Below are 12,432 nucleotides of genomic sequence, written 5' to 3'. Positions count from 1 at the left end.
CATCTAGTCTGCCCTTTTATTATCTTAGGATGGATATATGTTTATACCAGCCAGGTTTACATTCTGTTATTGTAGATTTGCTGGAAGTTGGTAAATCTACAATAACAGAATGTAAACCTACCTGGGATAAACATATATCTATCCTAAGATAATAGGAATGGTAATACTAAAAGGGCAGACTAGATGGACCTAGGTGGTCTTTTTCTGCCGTCAATCTTCTATGTTTATATGTTCTGATTTATATAGGAAACATATTTATATGCTTGTTGTGTTAATACTGCTCTATACTGTACACTGTTATTTCAGTCAGTGATGTCTATTTTGTGATTAAAGTCCAAGTTAAAAGTTGTAATAAGATTCCACAAAACCAAGACAAGAGGTTCTCAGGCTATGGTACATGTACCCAGGAGGTATATGTATTGTCTTTAGCACAGCGGTGCAGCTACTTGTCCCAGCATGACTAATGTCATAGATTTGCTTCTACATGGGAGGATATGTTCATACTGTGCAATACAGGAGAGAAAAGAGCGCTGCACCTCACACCTATGGCTGACACTAGTGCCTCTCGGCTGCATAAAAAACATCAGAATTTTGTGTATGAATTGATCAAGCCACACTGCCCCATGTACCGCGTGCAGGTATCTGATACACATGGGTCCCTACATTAAGTCCACACTGTGACGGTCAGTGACCACCACCCCCGCAGGCGTGCACAGTCAGGGAAGGGAGGCCACGGAACGGCCCTGCGACTCCCATATCACAGGACCAGACCCAAAAATGCCACGCCAGAACCCGGCCAGCATACTGAATATGGCGTACAGTATTTGTTGTGGAGATCTTTTGTGCCTCTTCCATACATCTAAAATACATGTACCTGCTGCAAAAATTACCCATTTTCAGTTACAGAAATCTTTCATTTGTGTGAACATACCCATATTTCTCTTTTGTTGATCTTTTTTGTTTTGTTGAGTTTTTTTTTTTTGCACACATATGGCTTGCGTCTTATGGAGGACAGAGCAGAAGTATGGAAGAAGTACTTTGGATGTCCCTTTTTATAGGGGTCAGGTGGCAGCTTGGGGTATGAGAGACCTTGAGGCCACCTATTAAGCACCTGAGATCTCCTGGGTTAGCGGGAGCTCAGCTGCTGCCTATGGTATGGGGGCCCTGTAATGCCTGAAACATCTCCCTGAACATAAATGAAAACTATTCTTTTTCCACCACCTATTTAAACTTTTGGTGCAGCATGACTTACTGGTACATCAGGGTGTGCAGTGTGTTAGCACACCATAACATACCTGTGCATCATGGCAATTTTGTAGGTACACAGAATAGCCTGCACAAGCTGGCAGCTAATCACTGCGACACTGCCTCTGCCAGTACTGGTTCCTGTCTCAGCAGTTTCACCCTATGTGTGCTGCAATCAGTACTGACCATGGCATCTATAAGGTTACAAGGGGCTCCAGCTGACACCCATGAATACCCCAGCAAGGGTTCTGTCTGTGTAACACTTACAGTGTATAGTACATAGCAGTACAGATGTACTGTAATAACGTTCTAGCGATTGCTGCTTCAAGTCTCCTAAAGGGAGAAAAATAAAGCCAGAAAACAGACTATAAACAGAGATCAGGTCATAAAGGAAAGCCTGAGATTTCTCCTCTTTTCAAATCCATTCCTGGCTTTGGCTTCAAATCTTTGGCAGATAATCTGTCAGATAATCTTTGTGTAAATGGACCCTTAGAAGAGGACGGGCCAGATTGGGGAGGGGATAGGCTGGGGGCAAAGCTCCTATTTCGCCCCACTGCTTCAAACGGTCTTACCGAACCCTGTAGTGAATGACTAAGTGCACAGGAACGGCTCTGAGGATGAAGGTAAGAGACATACCTTCATCCTCGGCACCTCCTGTGCAATAGGAACATATCAGCAGGTTAGATTGATCAAAGTTGTTTTTTTTTTTTGTTGTTTTTTTTTACATACTTACAGGGTTTGTCCCAAGGCTACAATTTGACACTTACACAGAATACATGACATGTGATTGGTCTATGTCCAACCATTTTGAACCCAACTAATCATGAAAATAGCTTGTAATTAGAGAAAGCCTCGGCACTACTAGCTTGTGGCAATCAACACCGGTTGCAGGTGAACTTGGAAAAAATGGGGTGGGCGCGTGTATGCAAAAGTTAGGTGGTGCTCAACTGAAAGTCACAGTCTCTTTGTAATTCACAGCAATCAGAAGAATACAGTGGCACTCACCAACATAAGTTGCAAAATTTGTTTCTTTATTTCATCACTGGTCACTGGGATGGGTGCAAACAGGCCTGTTTGCACCCATCCCAGTGACCAGTGATGAAATAAAGAAACTAATTTTGCAACTAATCATGAAAATAGACCTGAGTGCCCCTTTTTGAATGGAGCTGCAATTTGCTTACTGGACTGTAATTTAATTCACACACTATGGGACTGGTCATGATAGCAGGGAGCTGTATTACATCATCTTTTCTGCTCTCCTGATCAGACCCTTAGAGCAAATAGTGATAGTATGCATACACAAATGCTGCTTTGGACCCCTGTGCTTACCATGGGGTTCTAGTAGTCAAGCCCCATCAATCACTGACAACCTATCATGTGGATGGGTGATACATTGTAGCCCCCTTAAGTGTTTTTATTGAAGAAAAAAAATAAATCAAATAAAAGTAGTAAAACTGTTTAAAAAAGTGAAAGGTGTAATTAAAAATTACAATTGGAAATTTTCAAAAATAAAATGAAAGGAAACTCTATCTTGTCAGGGTGAATTTGCATTTTTAGTCTTGTGCTGATATTCGTTTTAGAAATGCTAATTGTTTTCCTACACTTCATCCGCAAAAACATATTTCATCATTTGAATTTATTTTCATTTGTTTGAAGTATGTTTCATGAAGCCAGAATGTTCAGATTGCAGACAGTATGTCATTGTGTTATCCTTGCACCACCCTGGATAACTTCCCTGCAATACCACACTCTGTATATAAGTGTTCATTATGTGCAGGCAGAATATCTGTAATGGTTGTACACTTCAGTGAGTGCCCCCTGTCTGACATTGGGCATGGGGTTCTCTTCTGCCCAAAAGGATACTGGGCATGGAGGGAAACTGCTACACACCCGCTATAACCATAGTCACCCTTCCTAAAAAAAAAAAAAAAAAGCAGGGTGCATAGGGGGTGGCAAATCAGTCTGTTACATGGGGCAGTAAGGGGTCAGGGAACCTCATAGTGTCTGCATACATCCCTGTCCTCCCTTGCTATCCCAACCATGAGTCAAGTGCTTCAAACACCAGAGGCTTGTCGGAACTGAGGGGAGGGGGAATTTCCTAGGGAAGCACTTAAGGTGGCACAGGGCAGAGTAAAACTCAGCCAGCAGCAAGCTGAAGCAAGGTTTATGATGACAGGGTGCTCTGGGGCAATTGGCCTGTTTGGACCCCCCCAATGCGGGCCCTGCCTCTGTGCAGCCCCCATAGAGTTTTAGGCCCCCTATCTGCAGACCCCATATAGTATTGGTCCCCTTCTGTGCAGAATCCATTAGTGATGCACTGAAATATCAATACTACTATAAATACCTGGTGCAGAAAATAGCTTCAAATAGCTGACACGGAGCAATCGTTTGGGGCATTAATTTATAAGAACATCTTACACTGGGTATACACTCTAGGTATAGTGTCATTTTTATTTATTTTTTTTTTGCTTTTCTCAATGGAACTTGCACAAAAAATGCACACATAAAAAGAAAGCTTTAATGGGTTACAAACTTCTTACAAATAGTGATGCAAACTTCTGACCAGAAACATCCACATGAGAACGGCTAAAGGTGTAGCACATTAGTACTGTAACCCATCATGTATGTAGTGTAGGTTTTCTTTTTTTTTTAAATCTAATTCAGACACTATTTCTGTTGCAGTTTCCCCCCAGATGTGTTGTAAAGTGGTTTCTTGTGTTTAGTCAGCTTTGCTTAGCTATGCAGATTACTTCTGAATTATCCTCCTAGGAAACCACATTTTTTTCATTGCTACAGTTGATACACCTGCTATAGGACTAGCAACATTTAACCTTCTACTTACTGAATTCATAACCTATGAGAGGAAATGCTTTTTTCTTTTTAACCCTATGGACCTTCTTTTTACAAATGATAGATAGATTATTTTGTCATATCAAATCCTAAATTAATTTAGTTAAAGCGAATGTACCACTAGGTACATCGTTTTTTTTTTGTTTTTTTTTACGTGAACAGACTGGCATGGGGATGCCAGTAGCGTGGTTCTTTTTTTGTACTTCCACCTGGTTCCCATACATGGCAGCAGTCTATTTCCTAGCACCGGACAGGCATGAAGCACTGGAGGCGGCCCCGTTGGCCTCCAATGTGACGATCTTTCCCATCTATAACATGGCTCAGTTGATTCTAATGGAGCCACGTCACAGAAGGGAGGGGGCTTTATCATACTTGGGGCCAACGGGCCCACCTCCAGTGCTTCATGCTCGGCTGGTCCTTAGCAATAAACCGACACCATGCACGGGAACTTGGTTGCAGTTTAAAAAAAGGACTGCGCTTGGGCTGGTCTGTTCATGTAAAAAACACCAAACGATGTATCTAGTGGTACATTCGCTTTTAAAGTGGTTTTATCAGCTCAATCTGTTACCCTGAGTAAGCACAGCATCCTACCGCTCCTAATAGTTGAAGAAAAAGTGCTATTTGTTTATAAGTAAAGAGAAAACAATAGCCATAATCCACTGTGTTCACAAAGGGAGCGCTCTCCTAGCCCTCTCCAAAGTAACTAAATACATATATACATAGCAACTTGGCAAGTACTTTGTGAGGGTGAGAGAGTGGTCCTTTAATGAATACAGTGTGTTTACAACTATGAGTCCGCTATATTGTTTTATCACCACCGATAGCCAATTGCACTTTTGGCACAAATGTAAGATGTTTATTACATGTACGTTTAAAGTTATTTGAAGCTGTCTTCTTTACTTTTAGTTGGCGACAAGGTGCCTGCTGATATTCGGATCATTGAGATCCGTTCTACAACTTTACGTGTTGATCAGTCTATTCTGACAGGTAAGAAGTTAAACATCTTCAAATTGCTTTTATTTCTTTTATTTATGTGTATGAAGGTTTCCAATGTACTTCTACAAAGATCCGAACTTTAAAGTGACTCTGTACCCACTTTGTGCCCCCCCACACACACACAGACAACTACTTATACCTTCCTGTAGCTGATAAGTCCTTGCTGGTGGTATGTTTCTCCAAGCTGGTCTCACTTTCCAGTGCCCGAAAATCATACTTTATGGGAGCTGGAGCTGTGGCCTAGAGCGATCGTGCCCTAGGCCAGTGGTGCCTGTGTGGTGGTGGTGTTTCTGTTTCCCCCGCCTCCCGTTCTGCCCTCTGTCCGCCGCACAGTATTCGTAGTAATTGCGCATGCACCGCCTCCTGACATCCCCCCCCGGCACCGCTATAATGATGTAGCCGCCTCTCTGGTGAGTCTTCTGAGTGCCATCACCGCACCTTGTTCATGACGCTCACTGACATTCCCCGCCTCTCCTACCTTTTCCTGACACCCCCCCATCCCACATACCAGGATGCCGCCTGCTACCATAATCAGCTGTTGCACTCCTATCCTGCACATGCGCAGTGACGCAACCGGGGGGATAATTCAGGAGGCGCGCATGTGCAATTACTACGAATACTGTGCGGTGGACAGAGGGCGGAACAGTAGGCAGGGGAGACGGAAACACCACCACACAGGCGGCACTGGCCTAGGGCACAATCGCTCTAGGCCACGCCTCTAAGGCACAGCTCCAGCTACAATAAAGTATGATTTAAGGGCACTGGAAAGCGAGACCATCATGGAGAAACATACCACCAGCAAGGACTTATCAGCTACAGGAAGGTATAAGTAGTTGTAAGGGGGGGGGGGGGCACAAAGTGGGTACAGAGTCACTTTTTTTTTTTTTTTTTTTTTTTTTTTTTTATAAATTTTTTTATTGGTATTACAAAACTCGAAACATACAGTAAAAAAGAAAGAGGCACTTCACATTATTACTAAACCCCAAGCCACAGTAATGACAGTGACACTTATGTTACTAAACAGAGTCGCTTTTAAGTGTCACTGTCATTACTGTCAACTTTTTTAAAAATCTAAATCAACAGTAGATGTGATCTTAAAGTGACTGTACCACCAGGCCCAGGCTAAAGCACTGGAGGCGGGCCGACCCACCCTTAGTGGGAAGAAACTCCAACCCCTCCGTGACGTGACTCCATTAGAATCAGTGGAACCCTATCATAGAGGAGCGGGGGTTTCCTCCCACTAAGGGTGGGTCGGCCCGCCTCCAGTGCTTCAGCCTGGGCCTGGTGGTACAGTCACTTTAAGAAAGTGTGCAATATACACTTTTTTTTTTTTTTAGTTATGCTGTTAATCAAAGCTATACTTATATATCTGAAATCCACATCCAGTCTCCTGTAGGCAGCTTTTTAGTTTTGTGATGGTTGAAAAAAAGAGACTAAGTCCTGTACAGAGAATGATGGCTCAATGTGTCTGTCAGTCAAATGACTGCCTTCTCTGTGAGAGCGCAGATGACCTGGGAAACACCGGACTTCCTGCATTTTAGACTTTTTTTCAAGAGTCTAAACACAGGAAGTGCAGTGTTTTCCATAATAACTAAAAAAAAAAACAAGAAAAAGAATGTAAATTGCAAACTTTCTTTATATCACATCTGCTGCTGGTTTAGGTTTTGAAAGTTATAACGACAGTGACACTTACCCGCTCCCGTTCCTCTGGCAAACTCCTGTCTGCTTCTTTGGGTCGCTGCTCACTGAGAGTGCGCTCAGCCAATAACTGGCTGCGGCGGGACAGTGCCGTGATTTTTTATTTTATTTTATTTTTTTTTAGCTATAGACTCTAATGGTAACGAGTATTGCAGAGGATTTGCTGCAATATGTGCAGCTTAAAAGCTTCACTCGTTGCATGTGAACGTACCCTTAATCTGTCAGCTGTAATTGACATTCCTATTTAGGACTCAGCTTCCAGGTGTCAATCAAGCAGGGAGAGGGGACAGAAGAGGCATTCCAGCCTGCAGCTATTCAGGAACTTTTTTTTACATTCTGGAAGGGAGAGATGGATATACGAAAGATACCATGTGTCTCCTTCTCCTAACAGCTATCTCACATGTTAGCAGTTTGGAACATGAATTACAGCTGGCAGATTCCCTTTGACTGTTTAAATATCTTCTACATTTTGAGACAATGAAGCTTTATTGTAATTTAAATTCACTTTTTGCATAGACACTTCTTGCTATTTGCACACTATATTGTAGAAAGGAGGATAAAAATTGTATTATTAAAACATGCTATTGTGCTTTCTACAGGAGAATCCGTTTCTGTGATTAAACATACAGATCCAATCCCAGACCCCAGAGCTGTCAATCAGGACAAAAAGAATATGCTTTTCTCTGTAAGTAAAATTGCTCTTTTTATATGCTCTATTCTCTATATCATACACTGAGCATTGACCCAGACTACTAGTTACTATTTCTAATGCGCCACAATCCTTTTATATGACCCGTTTACTATTCAGGCACGAAATGGGGCGGCAGCATCTTTGAAAGGGGGCTTAGTTTTAGGTATGCAACAGGTAAACATTGCAGAAAATTTTGCATATTTAAAGCACTAGGTACATTACTTTGTGTTTTCTACATTAACAGACTGATGCCGGTGGCGCGGTTATCTTTTTGAACAGTCACCAGGTTCCCGCAGAGGGCGCCGGTCAATTCTCAAGCACCGGCCTGCCCTCGAATGAAAAGATGTTTACAACCCTAGGCTGGGTTCACACTACGTATATTTCAGTCAGTATTGTGGTCCTCATATTGCAACCAAAACCAGGAGTGGATTAAAAACACAGAAAGGCTCTGTTCACACAATGTTGAAATTGAGTGGATGAGCGCCATTTAATGGCAAATATTTGCTGTTATTTTAAAACAACGGCTGTTATATTGAAATAATGGCCGTTATTTACGGTTATATGGCGGCCATCCACTCAATTTCAACATAGTGTGAACAGATCCTTTCTGTGTTTTTAATCCACTCCTGGTTTTGGTTGCAATATGAGGACCACAATACTGACTGAAATATACGTAGTGTGAACCCAGCCTTACAATGTTATCCAACTGCTACTACTTTTTTTGCACACAGATGTATATAGCCACAGGTACATAGCCCTCCAGCGATCCTTCATTTTCCCAGTTCCCTGTTGCACAAGTGACGTCACTTGTGTGTCTGGGGGCTGGGAAAACGAAAGCCGGGAATCTGTGCCGGGCCAACTGAATGTGTATGGATTGGGGTGGAGGGGTCTATGCTCTTGTGGCCTGGAGGTGCAATGCTGCCTCCAGCCACAAGAGAGAGACTAGCAGGGCAGGAAGCCAATGGCACTGCAGCATTTATCTGTGAGCTCACAGTTTTTAGGGCCAGGGTTCTACTGCCCCCTTTGTGCATGGGCCCCGTAGCACTGGCATGGTCTGCCTTTATTGTAGCTATGGCACTGTATATAGCAGTAATATCATAGCTTTAAAGATGATTCAGTATGAAAGTAGAGACGAGTGAACATAGTAAGGCTGGGTTCACACTACGTTTTTGCAATCCGTTTTTCAAAACGGATGAAAAACTGATGAAAAAAACAGATGCAATTGTGTGCATATGTTTTGATCAGTTTTTTTCATTGACTTCCATTATGAAAGAAAAAAAAGGATCAAAACAATGGGTTTTTTTTTAAACTTACACAAAAACATAGTTGACCTCATTTATGTGTCTGTTAAAAAAACAGATCCTTTTTTTTTTTTTTTTTATAATGGAAGTCAATGGAAAAACGGATCAAAACAGATGCACACGATTACATCCGTTTTTTTTCATCCATTTAAAAAAAAAAAAAAAACAGATTGCAGAAACTTAGTGTGACCCCAGCCTAATGTGTATAAATCCTGTTTGGATCATTGCCTCCTGATATGCAAAGAGGTGATTTTTCTCACTCTAGAACTTGGTGGGAGTCTGAACACCTAACACATTTAAAGGGACTACTTTCTCCCCTCACTATACTGCTGTCCAGCCATTACTCTTAATAAATTGGAGGGACATGAAGATGAGGCAGTACAGAATATTTTCCATTTTACTTACTGTTATCATTTTCAATGCTTTTTTAGGGAACCAATATTGCTGCAGGAAAAGCTGTTGGAGTAGTGATTGCCACAGGAGTTTTTACAGAAATTGGAAAGATCAGGAACCAGATGGTTGCAACCGAGCCAGAGAGAACCCCACTACAACAGAAGCTGGATGAATTTGGACAACAATTATCTAAAGTCATCTCATTGGTCTGTGTAGCTGTTTGGGTTATCAACATTGGCCACTTTAATGACCCTGTGCATGGAGGTTCTTGGTTTCGCGGAGCTATTTACTACTTCAAGATTGCTGTGGCGTTGGCTGTGGCTGCTATTCCTGAAGGCCTCCCAGCTGTGATTACTACCTGCCTGGCCCTTGGTACACGCAGAATGGCTAAAAAGAATGCTATTGTGAGGAGCCTTCCATCTGTTGAGACTCTCGGCTGCACATCCGTCATCTGTTCAGACAAAACTGGTACCTTGACAACAAATCAGATGTCTGTGTCCAGGGTAAGTGAATCTTTCTGTGATTGTTACAGTAGAGGTTACATGGGTTTTCCCATCTTAGACATTTATGTCGAATCCATAGAATATCCTATAAATATCTGATGTAGATCCTAGCTCTGGGACCCAAATACATCAGTATCAGTACAACCCCCCCAGATGCTGTCAAAAGAAAAAATAACTCATTCTGCCCGTATACCCCACCACTGTTGTTTTGACAGCGCCCTGTCCCTGGTGCACTTCTCTTTATATTGCTTTCATGTCGTCCTTACCCTGCAGCAGCTGCTCAGCCAGTAACTTTTGGGGCCAGGGATTAGCTAAATAGTCAGCTAATTTTGGTTTGTGGCATTGTCACAATGGAAGGAAGAATCACAGAGGACCACAGAAAAGTATCAGTATGGGATATTTATTGTTTTGTCAAAACATAAGGCCATTATTATAATAAAGTTCATCCCCAGACAAGCCCTTTATATTGATAAAATTAGGTAGTTAGTAGTTTTTTTTCCTCACATTTACTTACAACTCTGCGAAAAACTGAAAACTAATATTTTTAAATTTCCACAGTAAAACTCAGAATGAGAGTAAGGCTTACTGAATTGCTGTTTATCAAGAGATCGCTGTCTCTGGAGACATCTGCCAATTATATTTTAATTGTAAATTAAATTAATATGGCTCCAGATAGGATATTTTGAGATCGTAAACGTTCTGAAACTTGCGTCAGCATTGCTATTGTTTTTCTTGGAAATGAACATATGATTTTATTTAGGGTATGATGTTAGAGTTATCACGTAAAGTGTTTAGCTTGTGTTTTTAAGCTGGATTTCATTTAGTTCTGAAATATTTTGATAATGTTAAAGAGTACTTTGTCCATGTAAAATGTTTGATTTATTGATGCCCTTGCTTTACAACATAATAAAGATGCTATTCTTACCTAACTACATTCCCCCGGAGAGGTCCTCTTGCGGCCCCCTGCTGAACACTCCTGCCGCTACTTCCTAGAGCAACTCATCTCAGCAGTGACAGGCCTCTCGGCCAATAACTGAAGGGGGCGGCGACATTGACAGTGATTGGCTGAGCTGGTTGTCATTGCTCAGAAGAGTCAGTCTCAGAAGTAGCAGTGGGAATGTTCAGCGGGGGACCCGAAGATGCCCCAGGAGGACTCTGGGGAAGTGCGATGAGGTAAGAATAGCATGTTTATGATGTTGCATGCAAGAGCAGCAATATTTGAAACATATTACATGCATGGAGTACCCCTTTAAGGCACTACTTTGACTTAGTTGAACTTCTAAATGTTTTGTTTCAAAATCTGCATTCAGTTAGTCCTTTCCAGTCTTTTAATCTTTAAAGGGGTTATCCAGTGTTACAAAAACATGGCCACTTTCTTTCAGAGACAACATGACTCTTGTCTCCAGTTCAGGTGCGGTTTGCAATTAAGCTCCATTCACTTCAATGGAACTGAGCAGAAAAACCCCACCCAAGCTGGAGACAAGAGTACAGAGTCTCTGGAAGAAAGTAGCCATGTTTTTGTAGCCCTGGATAACCTCTTTAAGGAAATGTGTCATCAGAAGATGACCTATTGTTTAACCCCTTAGCGACCCATGACGTATCTAATACGTCATAGCGCCGCGGGGGGTGTTCAGAGCGGGGTCCCGCCGGGACCCCGCTCTGAACGGCGCTGATCCCGGCTGACACGTGCAGCCGGGCAGTGCCTCTGTTAGCCGGCGCGGGTCCCGTTGCCGCGCCGGCTAATTAAGCACTTCAATGCAGCTGTCAAACCTGACAGCTGCATTGAAGGGCTTCAGACATCACATCCCTGGTGTCTAGTGGGTCAGATCTCCCCCCCGCGATGCGATCACGGGGGGGAGATCCGTTCTTCTGCCCGTGCCGGGCCTCAGCGTCGGAATGACGCTGATCCCGGCTCGGCAGTAGATTGCTATGGCCTGCAGCAGGCCATAGCAATCTATGACCGATCTCATGGATCGTTGCTGTGTATATACACAGCAATGATCTCTATGAGAGATCATTGCTGTGTATATACAAGCCCCCCAGGGGGGCTTCTAGTGTATGTAAAAAAAAAAGTAAAAAAGTGTTTTTATTAATAAAAAATCCCCTCCCCTAATAAAAGTCCAAATCACCCCCCTTTTCCCATTTTATAAATAAATAAATAAATAAACATATTTAGTATCGCCGTGCGCGTAATCGCCCGAACTATTAATTAATCGCATTCCTGATCTCGCACGGTAAACGGCGTAAGCGCAAAAAAATCCCAAAGTGCAAAATTGCGCATTTTTGGTCGCATCAAATCCAGAAAAAATGTAATAAAAAGCGATCAAAAAGTCGTATATGCGCAATCAAGGTACCGGTAGAAAGAACGCATCATGGCGCAAAAACTGACACCTCACACAGCCCCATAGACCAAAGGATAAAAGCGCTATAAGCCTGGGAATGGAGCGATTTTAAGTGACATATATTTGTTAACAATGGTTTGAATTTTTTACAGGCCATCAGATACAATATAAGTTATACATGTTATATATCATAGTAATCGTAACGACTTGAGGAACATGCATAACAAGTCAGTTTTACCATAGGGCGAACGGCGTAAATGCAAAACTCCCCGAAATCAAAACAAATTCGTTTTTTTTTCAATTTGACAGCGCAAATGATTTTTTTCCGGTTTCACAACATATTTTATGGAAAAATGATGCCTGTAATTGCAAAGTATAATTGGTTTCGCAAAAAATAAGCGCTCATATACGTC

The 12,432-nt window shown here is 42.2% G+C and overlaps 1 protein-coding gene across 1 annotated transcript in view; it reads left to right on the top strand.

Annotated features, from left to right (window-relative positions):
* The window catches only part of ATP2A3 (ATPase sarcoplasmic/endoplasmic reticulum Ca2+ transporting 3), a 140,581-nt gene that overhangs the window by 77,375 nt on the left and 50,774 nt on the right, over positions 1-12,432 (top strand). Inside the window, exons 6-8 of the mRNA XM_069971144.1 lie at positions 5,002-5,082; positions 7,389-7,474; positions 9,213-9,677. Coding sequence (XP_069827245.1) covers positions 5,002-5,082; positions 7,389-7,474; positions 9,213-9,677 — 632 coding nt within the window. The remainder of the gene's footprint in view (positions 1-5,001; positions 5,083-7,388; positions 7,475-9,212; positions 9,678-12,432) is intronic.

The sequence above is a fragment of the Dendropsophus ebraccatus genome, chromosome 5 (assembly GCF_027789765.1).
Source record: "Dendropsophus ebraccatus isolate aDenEbr1 chromosome 5, aDenEbr1.pat, whole genome shotgun sequence".
NCBI lineage: Eukaryota > Metazoa > Chordata > Amphibia > Anura > Hylidae > Dendropsophus > Dendropsophus ebraccatus.
This window is presented reverse-complemented; position numbering and strand designations above follow the sequence as displayed.